General features: G+C 41.8%; 2 protein-coding genes across 2 annotated transcripts; one reads left to right on the top strand and one right to left on the bottom strand.

The window, feature by feature from the left end:
* Nucleotides 1-158: 158 nt before the first annotated feature.
* Nucleotides 159-18,302, bottom strand: gatb (glutamyl-tRNA(Gln) amidotransferase, subunit B; the record flags this gene model as incomplete). The annotated part of the gene is made up of 13 exons (XM_083935744.1): nt 159-691; nt 790-924; nt 1,033-1,111; nt 6,265-6,398; nt 6,633-6,825; nt 7,235-7,279; nt 8,360-8,444; nt 9,749-9,862; nt 9,989-10,111; nt 10,306-10,504; nt 16,355-16,468; nt 16,556-16,709; nt 18,154-18,302. The coding sequence occupies 13 exons, from the start codon at nt 18,300-18,302 to the stop codon at nt 566-568; spliced, it is 1,650 nt and encodes a 549-aa protein (XP_083791870.1). The 3' UTR covers nt 159-565.
* Nucleotides 18,303-18,508: 206 nt separating this feature from the next.
* dctpp1 (dCTP pyrophosphatase 1) lies at nt 18,509-19,708 on the top strand. The gene has a single exon (XM_083927705.1). The coding sequence runs from the start codon at nt 18,538-18,540 to the stop codon at nt 19,063-19,065; it is 528 nt and encodes a 175-aa protein (XP_083783831.1). The 5' UTR covers nt 18,509-18,537; the 3' UTR covers nt 19,066-19,708.
* Nucleotides 19,709-22,244: the final 2,536 nt, after the last annotated feature.

The following is a 22,244-nucleotide window of genomic DNA, read 5'->3' as shown; positions in this document are numbered from 1 at the left end:
TCCCAAAAACGTTTTTTTTTCATGTCTGAACATGCACACTTGGCCAGACCATATATCACAACAGAGAAAGTCAGATTAACACACACAGAGGTCATCAATCGTCAATGATGTACTATATCTTTACGTAAAAAATAGTTGTTTGTTGCTTTAATAACGTTGAATATTGAGTACAGTGCCTTTTAATGTATCTTAAACATTTATTGAGTTTTCCACTATTAATTAAGATGCACCATTTTTTCCTCAAATGTTGAAACAACACACCGCCACTGAGAGCATTCTTCTGAAAAGCTTCATACATTTTTTTAGACACGTACATACAGAAGTCATCGCTGTTGTCCGGTGTGTTCAGTATTTACAAAAACCTCTCAAGAACTAATAATGGAGGCTTGACCGTCAATAGCTCTATCAACCTGCTGAAGAACAGGTATAATATATCTCTGTGTGACATGGATGTGATTACTCTGCATTTCTCATACAGATCTGCAAAAATCAGTCTTCTTTCATGAAGGTCACATATGCAATGATGTGACTGTCTGTGATATGGCTGGGCCTCGCAGTCTGAATGTTATGAAGTCTTCTCTTGTAAAATTGCCCTCACCAGAACTGGATCTGCCCGCCCTTTGGTCTCTTTCTGAACCAGGCCCATCAGCTTATTCAGAACTTTCTTGTTTCCATTTCTGAAAGCGTGAACCTAAAGAGAGGCACGACAAACACAAAGCATCTCAAAACATGCACAAAACAACAAATGTACTGTAAATTACGAGTGAAAATTTGCATGTGAGTACGCACCTCATCAGGGTGGGCGTCCACCACCTTCTGGCATATGCTGTGCAGCTGTGCAACGTCACCAACAAGACCCAAGTTCTGCTCCTGGATGATCTGCGGGGCCGTCTTGCCCGATGACCTCCACATCTCCTGGAACACCTGAGAACGGCGGCGGAGAACACGCAGGTGAGAACCAGAACACACACAAACGCTGGCTTGTGTGCTTGTTGAGTGACAGATAGAAGGGGATAATTGCAGCTGACTGACCTGCTTGGCAACCGAAGAGGAGATGTGTCCCGTTTCCTGGAGTTCCAGCAGCTCAGCCAGGGCAGAAGGAGAGATCGGGCTGAAATCAAATGAAGGGGGGAACTTAATTACAGTTAAATATATGTACTGGATAATTAGCGATAAATAAAAGGAGGGGGAGAAGGAGAGAGAAAGAGTGGGAGTATCAGACCGGAAGGATGAAAGAGTCCATCAACATTTGCGGTTATAATGTGTTTGTCTTTCCGATGTCTGCTTGTTTATACCTCAGGCTACCAGACAAACAGAATCAAGAAGCCTGTTAGAATATATTAAGTGGCAACACATTTTCATTCAGTGGACTGCAAACCAGACAGCCAATCTCAGCTCAACCCCCCCCAAACATGGCCTGGACACTGTGGGAAAACAGATGAAAAGTATCCATCTTCACAGAACTCGGTTTGGACGACTGTTTGTGTGAAATAAATAGAGCAGTCGTTCCAAATTCTGCTGGAGGTTTCTACCCGTTAAAGGTTTTGTTTTTTCCTTGTAGCTGTCGCTGTGCTTGCTCATGGGTGTAAATGTTGTAGCATGAGTATGGTCTAGACCGGCTCGATATGAAAGTGCTGTCTTCTGTGGAGTTAGTTAGCGCTATCTAACTATAAAGTGAGCTGTGTGTGTGTGTGTGTGTGTGTGTGTGTGTGTGTGTGTGTGTGTGTGTGTGTGTGTGTGTGTGTGTGTGTGTGTGTGTGTGTGTGTGTGTGTGTGTGTGTGTGTGTGTGTGTGTGTGTGTGTGTGTGTGTGTGTGTGTGTGTGTGTGTGTGTGTGTGTGTGTGTGTGTGTGTGTGTGTGTGTGTGTGTGTGTGTGTGTGTGTGTGTGTGTGTGTGTGTGTGTGTGTGTGTGTGTGTGTGCGTGTGCGTGTGCATGTGCGTATAATCCACATATCTCAAGAGAACCTTCCATTTCATCAGATCGACTTCACATTTAGCGGGTTTATTGCGGAGGACCAATGTTATACGCTGTGTAATGTGTAATATTGGCCAGATGAACTTTACATTTTGGCCTTTAACCACAGAACCGCAAGTCTCAGAAGCTAATCGTGTTTTTCCTGGATTCTGTGGGTCCGGACAAATCTATCAATATAAGACACATTCATTTTCTGCCCCTACAACTTTTGAGCAATCATCACCAAATTTGGTACAGAACATCTCTGGACCAAGCTGTAAAAAGTGACTTTTTTCAGATTTGTGATGTACTTTACAGTTTTGCTATCTGGCCCCTTCAAGTTTGTTCAGAGGCTTTTATTTCAAAACATGTCTCATCTCCTGAACGCTTTTTTGCGATTTGCAACCACATTTAGTAGACGTGTAAATATGATGAAAGATGTGGTGCTATTTGGACAACAGGTGGTGCTGTAGCTGCACCTATTGGGAATAAATCTCTATGTTTACAGTCTGTATGTATGACTGTCTTTCACATAGCTCAAGAACCGTTCATCCAATTTACTTCACACTTGGTGGCTGTATTGATCAGGACCTAAGGGTGTGCAGTGTCGAATGTGAAGTCGATTGTTTGAGCAGTTCTCAAGAGCGCGTTCAGAGTTCAAGCAATCGGCCCGAGTGGTACGCCCCTCAACAACACTGCAAGCAGCAATACCAGGAGCAAAGCAACAGCCTTGATCCAAACAGGCACCGCACTAGTATAACTATAACTGACTTGACTATCGACTACTTCTGCAGTTGCCAGAGGGCACACGGGGAGTAAAAATATGAATTATATAGCAAACAAATTAATTAAACTTGAAAAAAATACATCTGCATAATTGTGTTCAGGAGGAAAATAAACAGAAAACTAGGAATACCAATCGGCGAATGGATAAACCGTGGAAATAGTTTTCGTTTTCACATTTTTACAGAGCATTAATGTAGGCCTGGTGAGATATTTCACAATTCTGTCAGCAGGTTGTCTCCGTTCTGCCACAAATCACCCACTGGACCCGCAGTGAGTTTGCCTCAAAAAGCAGCCGCCAGCTCACCCAGCAACTATTCTGGGGGGACAGATAGGACGAACGACTTGCCTCAGCTGGTGGAAGCATCCGAACGAGCTCTTAATGACATGTCAGGTGAGTTTCACCTCTCCGGCTGTCTGACCAATATGCTTCACCATTTCTTATTTAATCTATCCTGCTCAAGGGCTCAGAGCCAGAGGGGCAAAAGGAGGTTTGGACACAATATACAGGAAAGGCAATGTAAAAAGATTTCAAATGAAAACCTTTTATTTTACACCTAAAATGTCAGTTACTGTATGTAGCTGAGTTTCTCTGTTTCTTCCCCGCCTGCAGCTTTTGACAGTCCTGCCGGCCATTAGTTGTTTTTTTCTTTAACTCTCCTCCTTTCAACCAAAGCAAATGCAGCATCATGCATAAATAAACAGCAGCTACTCTGTGGTTTACTCACACACAAATGCTTCACAACAGTCTGGGAATGGTAGATAAAGAAGGGCTCAGAGCATCTGCGCTGAAGTCAACCCATTATTTGCTCTCATTTCATAATGACTCAAGGTTTTATTCTAAGAAATGATCATAAACACAGAGTTTATGCAAGTTAAATGAAAAATATCCGTTTTAACAAGCTGAAGTAAAGTTTCTAAAGTCGTGACGACCTTCAGTCAGAGCTTCACAACAACTCTGATGCATACGACCACAGTTGTTTTCCTTTAATCTGCAGGCATTTGTAAACTGTGGTTTTAAGAAAGCTGCTAAAATGAAATGAGTTGAAATGAGTGTCTGATATCCAGTGTCTCAGTAGGCCATTAAAAGAAGTTTTGTCTTTCCCGCAGCAGGTGGCTACATAGGCAAGTGTGAGAGAAACTATGGCAACTTCAAAATGGCAAAAAAAGATTTCAGTGTTTTGGAACATTTATAAATTCCAACATGTTCCAGCTAACGGGCCTTCAGCAGAGAGAGATCAAAACAACACCTTACAAAAGTAATGATTTCACTAATGTAAATGGATTTGTCAAAAGTGACGGGCTGTCAGACCGCCGCAGGGGTTTTCTCATCGACAGACACAGAGAATTAGGGAATATCGGATGATTTATGACCTCACACATGTTATTGTTGTATAGTGTGTGACGGCCTGATCCGTAGTTGTGAACACTAAGAATCTAATAATCCATGATGTCAATCAAACCAAAATAATACATTGTAGACGGGTTCACGGATAAGGCAGAATTATTTGATCGAACTAAGTATGCTGTCATTGTGCAGACATCGTAGCTTGACTAGTAAAACATTATTCTGAGCACACAAAAACAACTTTTCTGTGGCTAAATGCTTTTTAATCCAGAGTAAACCTCATTGAGGAGGAATAAAGAAAAAGCAGTTCGATAACTTAGTCCTTTAGTAGCTTCTCCTACTGAGCCGAGGTTTGTGTAACGCGTGCCAAGAGATGCAACCCCAAAATAGGATTGATTTTTTACAACTGAAGTGAGTTTGTTGCCCTGCACTTTTTGCTTTCTTGTTCAGTTGATTTTGCCGCTTATGATTTTCTCCTGGCTATCAATAGGACTCTGGCTGGCTATTGTTTGCTCCAATGTGATGCCAGCTACGACTGCTGTGCATATAAAAGGTCATTGGCACAGAAATGCGGTAGATATGAGGCATATCATTAGTTCAGGAGCACTGAAGTCGCTTACGCATCAGGTGACTGATTACGTTAATGCAGGTTTACAGCACGGCCACCATAACCTCATATTTTGACCTACTGTGGTGCAGTCGGACTGGATTTCGCTTCCTGTTAATTTCCAGTGAAAGACGGCGAGACGAATCAGCTTCCAGTCGTGAAATTTATCAGATTGGATGAAATTGTGATGCTTGTTTTATTAGAAAGGATGTTGTTTATCTGCAGTGACAGGGACAGGGGTTAATGACAGTAAAATGTTTGATAAAATGCTGTGTAATTTATGACTGTGCGCTGATATTGTTAGACTAGACCCCGCTGTTCATGTTAACAACCATGCCCATACTAGTTTCTCTCCTCCATGCGAGCAAACTTAACAGATTTTGGTCCGACTACAGCGTCACTATCACTTCCAACACTGTCTGATGCCAGAACCCACTCCACCACCCAAACTCCTCCTTATGTGCTAAGGTTTTGGTGTTATTGAGTTAACTAAGATTTAATGTAAGCTCATGTATGTGTTTATCAAGAGGGGATTAGAGCCGTGCTGAAAGCTTGAGAGGCTCTTTGTATGCCAAATCTATCTGTATAACCATCTGCTATGAAATGCTCGATGCCTTGAAGGAAATGTGTATTCATAAGTTGCAGGATATGGGGCTGAACTTCTGACACCAGATGAACTTAAATCACGTTCAGGTGGCAGTTTGTTTTGATATGAGGTCACAGTTTTTCAAGTTTAAACCCTTGAAGCAGGGACTTGAGACTCCTTAAAATAAAGAGAAGCCTGACAGACATGTTTACGTCATCATTACAGACAGTGGAGAAATAACAGGACATGAGTGAGGGAGAGATGGGAGAGAAAGGTTCCTGTCCCGACCTGAACTGGGGGGGGGGGAGATGTGCTTAAGATAAGTTTAGCCTTTATTGTCTCCCATCGGAGAAAATTTTTGCTCATGGTCTGTTTATAGTTCATGTTCAGCTTCTCAACCCCTAAGCTCGGGGGCTTTCCCCAAGTGAGTACTTTACCCTTTTTTTCCTATCCTTTTTCTTTCAAGGATGTTTTATTTATCAGAAGAGGCATTTGGGCTGAAAACTATTCCGTATTTCAAAAGGAACAAGCTAAAGTTGAGCAAATTTACAGAAAAGTATCTCATGACCTCAGGACTCTCAAACTGAAAGCCATTACATGGTGCCACGGTAGCTCACCTGGTAGAGTATGAGCGCCATGTATCTTAACAGTTGCCTGTCACCCCCTCTCCCTCCCTTTCCTGTCAATCTTCACCAGTATTATGTAATTAAAGAAATAAAAGCCCCAAAAATATGTATTTTATGTACAATTACTGTTCCATTGCTCCTTCGCCACAGCTTTAGATAAATAACTTTTTTTCAAAAACCGTGCACCAAAGGTACAAAGTGAGCTAACCAATCACAAGAGATCGGAGGGTTAGTGTGCTGGAGCCCTGACATCTAAGACCTGAGTACTGGCAGCAGAATAGCACTGCATTCATGAGTCAAGTTGGCAAAAAAGTAAAATAAAACGTCTTAAAACAATAGGCATCATGTGAATACTCTCACCTCTGCCTCACACTCATGTCTTGCTGTTTGAGGTGACCAACCAGCTCATTTGTCACCCAGCCAATCACCTTCCTCGGCTCCTTCTTGGTCTCCTTCAACACAGCCTCGAAGTACTCCACCATCCCGTCTTCATTCTGCAACAAAGCACCACGGAAATGCTTTCATCACCTCGCATGCATATTATCTAATTAGGATCTAATCAACCCAGCAGAGTCCAGCAGTACACAGCTGCCAAGCGGAGCTGCATCAAGCTGACTCTGCTTGGACTTGATCAGATGGCAATTAAAGTAAAGATGCAGGAAACAAGATTTAGTAAGGGAATCAACTTTTCTCTCACTGGTTGCTTTTTTACCCACTTATAAACTCACCACCAGAGTGAAGCTGTGCTCGGGCAGGATGCCGTACGTTTGCACCAGCCTGTCTCTTTTGACACTGGGTAGCTCTGGCAGCCCCTCCCTTATCTTCTGCACCACCACCACCTGGCACGCATCAATGCCAGTGGGCAGTGATGCGTTATCCTCATACACAATCAGAGGGGGCAGGTTGGGCTCTGGCATAAACCTGAAGAGAGGACGGGTGGAGAAAACAAAGGGAGGGGAGAGGATGCTTTATCTGCAGTAGAGATAAGCTTTGAGAGAGGACGTCGGCTTTTGTTTAGATACTAAAAGTCCTCTTGACACTACACTTGTCACATATCACTTACTTCCCTAATCATTTACCTCTATCAGCCTTAAACCCTGCCCTTCCATTATTCCCCCACCCTAAACTAAAACAAAAACACACAACTGAGGTCCAGACCTTGTTTATTTCTCTCCATCTAGCTGCCACTCAGAGGCTCTCATCCTCCTCCAGTCCCCACCAAGGACACGATCATTCTTCTGATGTAATAATACACTATAATAACTCCAGGTCAATAAACACAAGCTTCCAAAAACGAGCACAGATATGCAAATGACACACAAACACTCACCTGTAGTCCTGAAGACCCTCTTTGTCCCTCATGGGAACAGTTTCCCTAGAGAAAGAGATGCATATGTTACGATCATTGTGATTTCTAAGCAGGTGTTAAACGACTTCAAAATGGATATTAAAAGAAATTTAACTGGAGGAATTGTAGCAAACAATACTGCTTAGAGCTCAGACAATTAGTTGAGTGAGTCCTAGATTTGATTTAATCAGCAACAAATTCTAAAGTTTAGATCATTTTTTGAGCAAAAATGCCAAGACGTAACTGGTTCAAGCATCACAAATACAACATTTGCTCCTTTTTCCTTGTTTTTTTCGACAAAAGTAAAGAGCCAACACCGACACCACTCTGCTGGAGGCCCAGGCTGGAGGGAAGGAAGAAGCAGAACCCAACCGTTCTTTTTTAAAGATTTTTTTGGGGGCTTTTAGTTCCCTTTTCTTCGAGCAGCTGAAGAGTGACAGAAAACTGAGACTGAGTGGTTTCCTGAAGGGAGTCTGGCGGCTACAGATCAGGTGGGGGTGCTCATGGAAACACGACCACAGGGGCTGTCAAAATCAACACAAAATGAATGTTCCTTGTAGTAACTTTAAGTAATCCCCTCTCACAAACTTCTACTAGACACTTTTAGAAGACAGCTTTTTAAAAATTTATAATTTATAATCATTCCCTTGCTGCGGTCCAGCCCAGAAAAAAAAAGACTGGAATCAAAGGTGGTTTAATTACACTGGTTTTGAGAAAGACATCAACACTTGCAAGCCTGTAGCCACCTTCAAAGGATCAAAAAATAAAGAGCCAATCAGAGGCCATCACACACCCCATTAAACATGCACCACCATGTACCTCAGACATGTAAAGCCTCATGTGAAGGAGGCAGAGCACCAGAGGATGATCAAGGCCTCAGCTGTGTGCACGCTGGCTCATCCTGTGAGCTCATAAGCCTGTGAGTAGCACATAGCTCACAGATAACACGGCATGACGGCGGCATCCAAATGGCTCTATTCATCATGATTACCATGATGGTTCCTCCTCTGCAAAGCTCAGGACTAATGAACCAGGCAGAGCTCCCAGTCAGAGGGTGTTGTACTGGCTCAAGTTTAGCATCGCAGCCCTGCTCTGTCATCCTCTTACCCTGATTTGGAATCGTATGCCCGGGTCTCGTTTTGCACCGTTCCCCCTCTCTGCAGGACATCGATCTGTCTCTGGATCTCGTAGTCTGGTGATGTAACGGAGATCATGACCATAAAGTGTATTCAATAACACCAGTACACACAAATAGAATTTTGTGGTAAATGCCAAACATCTGCTGCTATACACTGGCTCTCCTCAGGACTGCTGCCACATGTTAACTGTGATAAACGATGTTTTTCTCCATGACTTTTAAATACCAATTTGGAGAGTAAATGTGATACAATTTCATTGATAAATAATTCAAGCACAGCGCCACGGTATGTCAAACCATGCTTAAAAACCTGCACGTAGAATGCTGACATCTTCTGGCTGGGGCCCTTTGTTTATTGAGCTACACTTAAAGAAGCCGACAGTCAGTGAAGTTAGTCGACATCAAATATATGCTTTTTTAAGTAAGCAGCTGTGAGGAGCCAATTCGGCATCACACACTGCTATCATACAGCTAATTGTTTGTGACTGGTTGTCAGTCCTAAACTCATGCTTCACAAGCTACTGTCAGTATTAACTATGCTTCCTGTCTGTGTTTTCATAAATCAAGCTATCCTGCCTTCATTCCAATAAAAAACTAATCCTATCTTAAAGTATCAAAGGAATAAAAACATCAGGTTTTTGTTATACCTGAAAAAATGCAGTGTGAGTATATGTGTGTGTGTGTGTGTGTGTGTGTGTTTGTGTGTGTGTGTGTGTGTGTGTGTACACTCACCGGCCAATTTATTAGGTGCACCTGTCCAACTGCTTGTTGACACAAATTTCTAATCAGCCAATCACATGGCAGCAACTCGTGGCATGGTTGTTGGTATTATTGATTTATTATTGGTATATTGGAGTATTTCAGAAACTTACAGTAATTTAAGCATTATCTGGCAGGTAGAGCTGATGAAGGCAGGAGTTACCATGGTTACGCATATCCAACTGGCATATACACATTGAGTATGTAATGTATGTAGTATGTCATATCGGACGCAGCAATAGTCGGATACAGGACGCCCTGTAAAATGGTGTACTGTTGTTTTTACACTTTGGTTTCGGACCAAACGTGACACAGCAGGCTAACTACTGAGCTTCAGAGGTGCCAGCAGGTGGATTTTGTTAACAAGTTAAATAACTAAACAGCCAGGCTAGCTGTTTTCCCAGGTTCCAGTCCTTGTGCTAAGCTAAGTTGGCCGGCTGCTGTCTGTAGCTCTACATTGGCTGTACAGACACATATAGTCAAATTTTTCCTCTAAGTACAGTACCTGAGCAAACGTACTTAGTTTCATTTCACCACTGTTCCTCATACCTTTTACAGTGTGTGTGTGCGTGTGTGTGTGTGTGTTTGACGGCGCTTACCTATAGCCCTGGCCAGGTATCGGATGCTGTTGATGTTCTTCACCTCTGTCCTGATGCCCAGGGGCTCACCTGGTTCATGGACAGACACATTGGCATCTACTCTCATCTGTCCCTCTGTGGAGAAAGACGGACGGCACAAATAAGAAATAAGTTTTGGTTTAGAAGTTTAGCAGCTCAGAGAGAGAGAGAGAGAGAGAGAGAGTGAGTGAGAGAGACAGAGACAGAGAGTGATTTCCATACCAGACATGTTGCCTTGACAGGTGCCCAGGGCTTGCAGGATGAGCTGAAGCTCTCTGACAGCTGCCGCAGCCTCCTCTCCACAGCTCATGTCGGGCTCCATCACCAGCTCCATTAGACCTACACCTGACACATGTGAAGACAGCTGTGTTTTACATCTCGAAAAGATGAAACTCTGTGACAAACCTCAAAAGTTCTTGCTCTGTTGAGCAGTTTAAATCTAAAATATGTATGTTTGAGCATTATTTTATTCCAGGGTTGTTGTTCTAAAATATTTATCCTACTGTCAACAAATTTCATGTAAAGACCTTTAATGTTACCTGCTCTGTTGAGGTCTATGAGTGTCTGGCTACGGAGGTCGTCATGGAGACTCTTGCCGCTGTCCTGCTCCAGCTGAATCTGTTTGATGGTGACAGTTTTTCTGATCACCTGGCTCCTCTTTTTTCCTCCAAGAAGGCTGTAAGTAAGTATGCCATCTACTGCGATGGGCCGCCGTTGCTGAGTGATCTGGTATCCAGACTGAAATTTGAAAGTACATCATCCTGATATTAGAAAATGTAGTCCTGTGAACAGGGATCATTGACAATTTTGCATAAAATATGCAGATAGCTTGTAGATTGCTTCACTCAACGGCCAAAAAAAACAACTATTTTAATCTATTGAGTGGTTGGTAAAATTTGAACATTCATTTGACCACTGGAACAAAAAAGTTAATTTTACACCCTGCCTGTAAAACTCTGGTTGGGTAGTAATGGGGAGTTGTAGAAGTACAGGTAATTAAAAACTCCAACTAATACGCTAGTCAGGAATAAATATTTTGCGGTTTTCCTTTTAGTTCATTTGAGTGCGGTGATATGACCTGGGCGTGAGGCGGGTACACCCTGGACAGGACGCCAGTTTATCGCAGAGAACATAATTATATAATTATATAATTATATATAATGCTCTCTGTTGAGGTCTATGAGTGTCTGGCTACGCTATTAATTATATATAGTTATATAAGATATATGTTCAGAGTTAACTTGAATACAACACCTTTTCCTTGCATTGCACAAATGTCCTTTCTAATGTTGACCTCTGAGGTCTGTTCAGTTGCTCAGTTATCTCATTAATGTTAACTGTTAAAGTGAATTACAGTATGATTAAAACACTCGACTGACTGACGTTGACTGACTGACTGGCTGGCTGGTTGGTTGAACTTTTGTTAGGTGCCACTGCTTTCATTGTTTGTTGCAGCTATTTATAGATAGTAAAGTACAGTATAGACATGTCCTGAACTTGCAACATGAGTAAATTTGTGTCGGTAAAAGATACAAAATGTGAACAAATAATGAAATATCTCTCATTTTGTGTAACCAAAAATATCCTTTTTCAATAAGAATCACATCAAATTATGGATGTAAGATTTGTAAGATGTTCTGGTAGGGAGTCCCTCCAACTATTTCAGTGAAATCACAGGGATGTACTGTATGCTGCAGTCAGTGTCATGGGTCTATGTAAAGGTGAGGCAGGCACCATCAATTAAACAGAGTGCCGGCTGATTGGCTGCGCTGTCATTATAATGCAGCAGGATTGCTGTCATTTCACTCAAGGTCCCTACTTAGAAAAGCATAAGAATAAATATTTCATCTGCTCCTCTATTCCTAAAAGAATCTGCCCCAAGTGTTAATTCGCCATGTTACTATGGCAACGGCATCACAGGGACTACGCATTAATCATACTTATGCTAAAGAGAGTGAGGACGTGGGAGAAGAGATTGGGGGGGGGCTGTTAGTCACTGGCTCTCCATACAATGTACCTGATCGACACAATCAATCACCTGCACACCTCCTCCTTTTAAACCAGATGATAGGATAAAAAAACTGACTATTTGGGGATTTTCTTTTTTAACTGCTGCTCTTCTTGGAAGATATGATATTTGAATCTGCTGGATTTTAGTGAATATTGTCTCAGATTATGGAAAATCCTGTTTCTTACTTGATCTTTACTGAGTTTTGTCAATGTCGTCTATGCCGGGTGAAACACGAGCATGCCATACTGTACATGGGGGAACATCTGTATAAGTGACGACTATTTCCTTTCCCTGCATAATAAATCAGCTGCTCTTGCTACATAATGAAGGGTGAGGCAAGTCTGTTGCTAATAAGATCCTGGTAGCCACATTAAGTTTTCCCAATTACTCTCTAAGCCCTAATGAGCAGTGATGCTCCCAACACTTCCTGTGACTCCTCACCCTCTTTAAATCAAAAGGTACACACACAGACACACAGACACACAGACACACACACACACACACACACACACACACACACACACACACACACACACACACACACACACACACACACACACACACACACACACACACACACACACACACACACACACACACACACACACACACACACACACACACACACACACACACACACACACACACACACACACACACACCTAATTTCCATGTTGTGAGCCGTTGAGTCATTCTCTGAGTAATTTCAAAGTCGCTAAACAAACTCAGCCGGCCGTCTCATTCCTCGCGCCTCTTCACCGATGTTTTTTCTCGGCTGCCCACAGGGGTCACAAAGACATTCATAGCGCTCATTAAACACATGTCAAATCTTAAATAGCCAGGCCATGTCTGTTTATTTGGAAACTTAATATCTCAAGGAAATAGTAATTATTTGGTATTTTTTTTGCTGGTTAGTTAGTGTGGAGCTGCTGATGCATGATATTAAAAACTTTGTGTTTGTGCCTTTCCTGCCATTTCAATTGAAAGAAAGAACGCTGGTTGGACAGCGGCATTAATCATTTAACGAGCAACTGTGGTGTTTTACAAAATGCAATCAGGGAGTTTCCGCGGAACATATCAATAATGTAAACCGCAATTTACAAATGTATTTTTCAAGGGCGGGACAATTTCTCCTGTGATCCTGCTACTGGTTTGGTTTCACGAGCATTGATCACACTCAAACTTTAGGTCAAACGTGAGAAAACTCCCCATCATCTGCATGATCAAAACCACCCTGACTTCAGTTCATTAAGCAGTTTTCCGCAAAATCACTTTTTAATCCAAGCAGCTGATGAGACTAATGGAAACTAAAGAATTATAAACAAGACCACAGTAGGTATTGTGCGCACACATAGTGAATCTAAAACACAAATAAAAGGTTCAGGCTCAGACTGGCAGCATGAGTTGTTTGGGGAAATCTCACAGAAAAATAGAAATTGTAATCGGGTATTAACGTCCCTGCTGTGTGTGTCAACTGTTGAGAATTATTCGAAAGGAGGTGATGCAATCTTCGGCAAACACACACAATAGCAAGAGGAACCCAACAGTAATCCCCGTGCTTCTGGAGGGGATTTTGCTGGAACTTCAAGATACATGGACTTCCTGTGGAGATAATGCATCCCTGCCATTGTGATTAAAATATGTAGGGCTGCAACTTTGTGATAACTAGTAAGTCTGTCAAATATGAAATGGGAAAAAAAAACTCCATCCATCGAGATCTACAGAAAACTGTCGTGCTCCATCAAGCCTTATCATTTCACATCCTCACAATAAAGTCAAGTTAGCTAAGGAATTAGAGCAGAAACTAATCATAAAATATCAAAGGAAGAGGTCATTTATTTCAGTGCTATACAGTAATAAAAATAGTGGAATAAAAATACCAGCTCAAGCTCTTACTCTGTGTATTGCTTGCCACTTCATGAGGGTACTCTCATATTAAGCCACTTCTCTGGGTGGTTTCTATGAAATACTACCAAAGTTCTTCAGCCCATAATTACCCTCTTCACTCCTTTGCCCAAAGGGTTGTTGGCATAATTTCTTAACGGGGCAAGACTGACTTTGAACACTCAAAATGCAAAATTCTCCAACGCCTTCCTTCGGAGAATTTCTACATATATTAGAAAAGTCTCTGCGGGGCAAGTCACTATAGAGTTCCCATGACATTTTGTCTTTTCCATCTAAGCCTTGAAATGTCACTCATAATGGCAGTAAAATTACCCTTGGGCTTAAAGTAGAGTGAACCCTTGCCATGCGAGCACTCAATTACAGAGAGAGCAAAGTGAACGTCACTTGGGCAAGACTGTTAAATGGAAATATCAACGTGAAAGAGTTTTTTTTGCTCTTTTTAAATACCCAGACTGCTATTTGCTACATACTAACCGCGTTCCCATGTCATGACCACAAGACTGATATGTTATACCTCAGATAGCAAATCATAATAATAATAATAGTAATAATAATATACGTGGTAGGTTAATTGATGACTCTAAATTGCCTGTAGGTGTGAATGTGAGTGTGGATGGATGTCTGTCTCTATTTGTCTCTATGTGCCCTGTGATAGACTGGCGTCCTGTCCAGGGTGTACCCCGTCTCACGCCCGATGTCAGCTGGGATCAGCTCTAGCCCCCCCGCGACCCCAATAGGGTCAAGCAGTTGAAGATGAATGAATAATAATAATACCAATCATTGATTTTTTTAACAGCAGTACATTTGAAAACTGTAATAAGAGAAATTTAAAGCTGCAATAAATATTTTTTGGACACTATGGGGCAGCAGACACACATATCAGACATCACCTTTTAGGTCGTCATGATTAACTTTTTAGCCAACACTTTCAACATTAGCATTCATTTAAAGTCCTGTGTCTGGCCACCAGGTGATTATACTGTAAGTGCAATATTCACTCTATTTTAACTCTAATTTTGGTCTATACCAGCTCCTGAAGAGGGACCAGACGTACCTGCCAGAGCGAATGAAACATGAGCTTGGCAGATTTGTCTGGTTTCCAGGCCGATGAGGAAACATGTAATATGAACGGTGATAAGAGCCCGGTGAAATGTGACTCTGCAGTTCCTCTCAGCTAAACACATTATTTTAGCACCTTTCACCTCATTGTTTAGGTGTTATGGTGTGCATCTATATTGACTTGGTTCACTCTGCTCTCATCACCATCACTTCCAGCCACAGGAAGCAGTTATTTCCAGTGAAAACACTCTAAAAACTCACAGCATGTTAATTACTCAGAAGATTACCAGATTAAAGGATAGATGGAATAGGCTTTCATTTATCAGATGGACAGAAACAAGACTGCAAATGAATGCTAACGTTGCTCTGTGTCTTTTGGACGTATTTATGTATTTATAGGCAACTGTTTGCTAGATGCACATTCCCCATAATAATAGTATGTCAATGTTGTGTTGTTGTGCTTCCATCAAGCCAAAATAAATAAATAAATCAGTAAATGTATGGTGCTTTAAAGGGAGTCTACTTAATGGTAACTATATAAGGAGTTTCAATTAAGAATGAGATGAGCCAACATTAGAAAAGAGACTCTTAGAAAATGGCTGGTATCTAAGTGAAGCCCATTATGTGAAACTATCAGAGTATGTTAAGCAAATATTTTCCTTTAAATGAACCATTTACATTTCATATTTCATTATTAGTTCAGACAGTTCAAAAATCAAACGTACCACACCCTGATTTTCAGTTAAACAACGCTACGTGGGGCTTTTACGACTTCAATAATGGTTCAAATTATGTGAATAAGAAGGCGGTCATCCCCCAAATTATGAGCAAAGGTGTGGAGAGGGAAATGACCTGTGGATAATGTAAGAATAGAAGTGCACTGAAGGAAATGAGCTGCTCAGGGAAAAAACACAGGTCATTTTCTTTAACAGCTTTCGGTGTCATTTGTCTGTACGTGTGGCAAATAGCATTCTTGCCGCTTCAGCAAGACTTGCTTACTATTTCAATTAGAGCTCCTGGCTGGGAGATTTCAGTGGAAAAGTTGTGATGGAGAAGATGGAGGCAAACGAGGACATTTTACGTTAAAGCAAAAGCAATGATGCAGCATGATTTGCAGGACTATGGTGTCTTTATTTAAATTATTCATGCCTTTGTGTCCTCCCGCTTAGACTACTATAATGTAAATTATTGTCCTGCCCATCCCAGACAAAAGAGGAATTGTGAAAGGATTTTGTGTTAGTTGTTTTTTTTATTTATCCTCATTTTCAGTCAGGGTTGAATCAACTAATCTCTTGTTTTGTTCACATCACAACTGTCTTGTGTGTCTTTTTTCAAAATGTCACTCTCTTATTTGTTATTTTTCTGCTGTTGTTATGTTTTTGTACTATACTAAACTTTTGTTTTGCTTTTAAACTAATCTCTTTGTAAAGCACTTTGTGACCTATGTTTTGAAAGGGCAATATCGATAAAGTAAATAAATAAAAATGAATTAATTTACATTGTTGATTGTCACATAAAGTATTCCCACTAACATCTGTGCGTGTCGCCACCTGTTTAAACCTAAATGTTGTACAGAAGGCAACAATTGAGGACAGGGAGCTAAAAAAACTCACAGGGAGGTCAGCGTAGAAGTAGTGTTTCCTGTCAAACAGTGATTTCCTGTTTATGGTGCAATTGAGAGCCAAGCCTGTCATCACTGCTGCCTCGACACATCGTTTGTTCAGGACCTGGGGAGACACAGGGGACGCTACCTGATGACCTGACAAGAAAGTGATCACAAAACAACAGGTTATCTTTGTTAACACAACACTTACGGGTAATGTGCCTGGTAAGGATGCATCAAAGGGCGACACCAGGGAGTTTGGAGGTGCTGAGAAGCGAGCTGGTGAGCCGGAGAACAGCTTTGTGCGCGAGTTAATCTGTGCATGGACTTCCAAGCCCACGACTCCAACCAGCTGCTGGGGAGCACTGAAAGAGACAGAGAAGAGCTTGATTCTCTACTACACACCAACTCTAAGCAGGTTATGAGTATGGAGTGTGTTAAAACTTGCAAAGTGCAAGAAAGTTGAAGAGGCACTCACATCCAAAAAGATAAGTACTGGGTGCCGGACAAAAAAGCAGGACAAGAATAAACGGTGAGTCTGCACACCAGAATCAGCTCCAAATAGCATTTTTTAAAGGCACCATGTAGAGTTTCGGGCCCCAGCCCTTCATCGGGGCGGCCTGAAACGTTACATGGTATATTAAAAACGCTATTTGGAGCTGATTCTGGTGTGCGGACTCACAGTTGATTCTAAAACTTGAAAAGTGACACTGAGCACAATGAAAAAGTCAGTATGCACAGTAAAAACTGCTTGATTTTTGAGGCTGCTTTAAATGAACACTATTATCCCGCAATACAAGAAGGAACCACAAATACTACACACAACTCAAGAAAAACAAATTGCAATCACAGGTGAGACAACTCCAGAAGTATTAAATCTTTAAGAAAACATTTAGCTTTCTCTGAAGTGTATGCGACTTTGACACTAAATCACAGTTTACTTGACATCCAATGGCACACTTGTAAATGTGTACAGAAGTCCTATACTATGATAACCAGGCTACTTGTTTGCTGCATGATTTTCTAATTCAACACAAATTAATTTAGGAAAATCTGGCATTTAAGCACAACATCACAGACGTAAAACTAGATTTGGACCATGGGACCCTTTTCACGCAGCGTTTACCTTTACAGCCCTTATTGTGTCAGTTTGTGCTTTAGTAAAAAATCTCATACGCCTCAACAAAGGTATGTAGAATCATTTTAACCAAAAAATAATTGTCTAATAGTGACACATGGGCTTTAGGGGATCCTGGGGGCTTGCTTTGCCCAGATGGTTCTGTCTGGAGGCAACACATGTCTCTGCCGAGTTGCATTATGGGAAATGTAGGATCCAGTGTATTGGGAATGTGGTTCAATTTGATTTCTACACCAAAAAAGTCTCTTGCAAATGGCCGTACTTTTTTTTAAAAGTACGCTAAATCGCTAGAGTTTCCCTTTAAAAAGGTGCGGACCGAACAAACTTCAACTTTAAATCACTACCGTAAATACGCAGCAAAAATAGGTAACCATAGCAACAGTACTTTTGCTTCGCCCTAGTAACGTGTTCAAACTACGACTTTTATTAGCCTGACAGAAAACAGTGGATTTGAACACAGAAGATTTTACTTCAGAACATTAAGCGAGTGGTCGAAAGTTTAAATACGAGGAAACTTGATAAACATAAATATTCGTTTCGAAACGTCTTCCTCTTATCCACTGTTCTAAGGACACCGTCGTTAACTAACCTCACTGCTTAACCGGTACATTCAGGTGAGTAGGGGGCGGTTCACGGACACTGTAACATTGCATCTTAGCAGCAACACGTACCTTTTTGCTCTCAGCTGCGGTTGACCGTCGCATCGTGACCTTGATGTGTTTATTCGTCTAATAACAAACAGTGCACTTGGATACAATATTGATATCTGTTTATTTATGTTATGAAGCAGCTCACTTGCTGCAACGGAGGGGGCCGCCATGTTGTTAATGTTCCAGTGAACACGGGAGCTGTAGTTTTTTTTTAAAGACATTGACAGTGCGTGGACGCCGCTAGAAACTACAAACCCCAGTATTGGTAAGAATCTAGGGTTCCGGTGACATATATTGCGTCATTTCCGCTTTGACAACTGGCGGGACTTCTTCACATGGTAGCTGCTGAGTCGGTTGTTGACAGACATTGAAAAGTTGCTTTTACGGGCAAAAAAAGACAACAACATGATGGCTACAAACGGAAAGGACTCCTGTGGGTTAAACGGTGTGGAGTCATCGGTGTCTTTGAATGGCAGCAACGACGCTTTTGCGAACGGAGCAGCAACGGGGGCACCGTCTCACTCAAAGCAGCAGAATGGAGGAACCGGGGCGGAGAGGTTCACCTTCAGCTCCGAGCCCACAATTGAGGACATTAGGCGGATGCAGGCGGAGTTCACGGACGAGCGGGACTGGAATAAGTTTCACCAGCCCCGCAATCTGCTCCTTGCTATGGTCGGTGAGGTGGGGGAGGTGTCGGAGCTCTTCCAGTGGCGAGGGGAGGTAGCCGAGGGCCTGCCGGACTGGACCGAGTCCGAGCGAGAGCAGCTGGCACAGGAACTCAGCGATGTGATGATCTACCTGGTGGAGCTCGCAGAGAAGTGTCGCGTCGACCTCCCCCAAGCTGTGCTTCGTAAAATGGCCCTAAACCGACTAAAATACCCCGCTAGCAAGGTGCACGGGTCGGCCAAAAAGTACACTGAGTACAAGGACTGAGGTTGGATGCTAAAAGGCACACGTGTGGTGGCTGTGACTGCTGGAGCTGGTGCCCACTTCACTGACACCATGCTGCAGCCTCCTACTGAACATTTTATCCCTGGGGTCGAGTGGCTTTTTTTTTTCTCACTGGGTTGACTTGTTTTAAAACTATGTAAATGCTGTTAACTCATGTGTTGCTATTTTCTGTGATGCACATTTGTTAGCGAGTCTAGTTTTCTACATATGCAAAGTCACTTTTAGTAGGCAAGGTACTTGGGGAAGACTGTATTTTGGCTTTCATTGAGGTTAACTTTTAAATTCTGGTTTTAGTCTGATCATTGATGTGCCTGACTGGATTTTAGGCAGTGCTTACGCTTTAGGGAATATATTACTGTTGTGCAGTGCCTTTGGGGGGTATTTAGAAGAATACATTTCTCACATTTTATATCTTTGCTCCAGTTTAGGAGTGTGACAGAGTGGATTAGAAAGTTGGAGTTGAAGCGGATGATTGTCCTGATCATCCCTGACAATAGAGTAATAGTTTGTGTTGTTAGGTTTTTGATTTATCCTCCTTTTCCATCATGGTTAGATCAACTCCTCTCTGTTTTGTTCACATCACGACTGTTACATTTTTTTTCTGAAGTAAAAGTTGCTTTAATTCTGTCTTGTGTATTTTCCACTTATTTGTTGTTCAGTCAAAAATGTTTGTGATGGGAGCTTGTTTGCTGGCTACATGCATTTAAAGAGTAAACACAAGAGCCTGTCCACTCAACTACCAGTTTATTAGATAAAGCTGAGACCAATAGTCTAATAATACAACAGCCCTGAAGTAAACCCTAATTTCATGAAGTTTATAATGTTCACCCTGGCTGTAGTCTGAAAAATGTTTCATTGTACTGAGGGATGTTGTTAATTCTTAGTCTAACATCAGTGATAGAACTGGCCTCTCAATAATATAAGAGGTATTTCTAAGTATTACAGCACAATTCAAAATGCACCTCTGAAACAAATTCACCTAACGTCCCTTGACCATTCACTATTACTGGGTTGCCTGAAAAGGTCAAAAGTAGATTTAACTCATTCACCATGAGTAATGGACTACATTTATTTAGCACTTTTAGTCAAGGGGTTTCAGTTTTGCTACTCAATCTTTTCTCTCTCTCTCTCTCGCTCACAAACGCCAACAAGCTACCATGCAAGCATGCCTTTTGCCTGACTATCAGGAGCAGTACTGAGGTTCAGTGTCTAACCTATGGGCACAAGAAAAAGCCTGGGATTGATTTTATTGATTGAATTTAGTGTTGCGTCTACTGGCACCACCTTTGTTGAAAATGTGATAAATCTTTCAGCAAAGATTTGAGAAGCAATGCCCGTCTGTGTATGTGCAAGAGATGGATATTTATTGTGTAACAGTGATGAAAATATCTGATTTTTCATTTGATGTGCTTCGAGAAACAAACATTGCCCCCAGCTCCTGATTTACTAAGAAGCATTAGTCATGAGTCATCCACAGTCTGCAAAGGAGAAGAGTCATGCATCACTAAAATGTTGCTCTTTGTGCAAGCGGAGCCTTACTTCAATGTAAACAGCTTTTAACTTAAGCAGATATGACGTGGCATGCCACATTAGGAATAAGCAATTGTCCACTTTCTTGGTGCGTTTCCAAAATCCTTGGGCATCTAAACTCTCCTGGCACTGGAATGTGTAACTACATCATTTTAATTTTAAGCCCTTTAGAGTGAGGCTATAGGGAAACACGAGGCTAAGCTTTTATCCGTCTTGATCAAATAAGGTAGAATAACTACAGTAGCCCCTCCAAATTTGTTTTCCATGATCATAAATCTCTAGCTCCTACATTATTCTGCAATGCTTACTCTACAGCTCAAAGTGAACTTATTTCCAGCGAGAGTCCATCCAAAACATAAGCTCTCCCTCACTTGAGTTTTGAAATGCACAGTGAAAACATCATTGGAAAAAAAACCCAGAGAGATTGTGACACCCTGTAGGTGCTCTCACTATTCACTAGATGTGGGCCAGTCAAGGAGCAAGCTGCAATTACAGCTGTCCCAGGAGTGTAAAATGTAACCATTTTCAGCCTGCATCACTGTTATTCCTGGATTTTTTTCTGTCTTGCTGCCTCTCTGACAGAACACAGCACTGCCAAAAAGTGATCCTGAAGACGTTTGGTCAGAATTCTTGGAGAAATCCTCATGCATTCTTCAGATGGGGATGTAGCACATGTCTGAATTATGGTGAGGGGTGAGAGATATAAGAGAGGACTTTCTAAATCTGAATCTGAACTCTGCTCTTACCTCAATAAGAGAGTGTGAGAATAGAACAGATGGTTGTACGGATTAAAAGGTTGCATGCAACATACAGATTCAGAGCAATACATGCCACTGAGGGCTGAGTGTTAAAAAGTTGTTGTATGTGAACTATATTTTTTCAAAACTCTTTAAAACACATGCTAGGGTATAATGTACCTGTGTGAAAAAGATACAACTTGTAGCCCAGTAACACTGTTTTCTGTTGTTAAACAAATGTGCTATAGCCTGTAAATGTACAAATATAAATTCATATTCAACTGCTGTATCATTCATTCATTCATTCATCTTCAACCGCTTATCCCGGGGTCGGGGTCGCGGGGGGGGGGGCTGGAGCCGATCCCAGCTGACATGGGGCGTGAGGCGGGGTACACCCTGGACAGTACGCCAGTCTATCACAGGGCACATAGAGCCGAACAGAGACAGACAACCATTCACACCTACGGGCAATTTAGAGTCATCAATTAACCTAACACGTGCATGTCTTTGGATTGCGGGAGGAAACCGGAGTACCCGGAGAAAACCCACGCAGACACGGGGAGAACATGCAAACTCCACACAGAAAGGTCCAGGCCGGGCTGCGAACCTGGAACCTTCTCGCTGTGAGGCGACAGATATTGGTTATAATTTATTCGAGTATAGTGTTTAGTGTATAGTTGTTGTACACTGTACCTTGTTGTTCATCCATACTTACCCCTGGTAATCTATTTATTCTTCCAATATATTTCTTTTTTTCGCCCCTCGTTTTCTGTTTTGACTGATATATGCAAGTGTTAGAAGCTACTGTAAAAAAGAGTCAATTTTCTTCACACTCTGCCAATAGAGTTGTTCCTGATTACTTCATCACGCAACACTTCATTGAACACATAGCTA

Source organism: Echiichthys vipera (genome assembly GCF_963691815.1).
Source record: "Echiichthys vipera genome assembly, chromosome: 2".
Classification (NCBI taxonomy): Eukaryota; Metazoa; Chordata; class Actinopteri; order Perciformes; family Trachinidae; genus Echiichthys; species Echiichthys vipera.
This window is presented reverse-complemented; position numbering and strand designations above follow the sequence as displayed.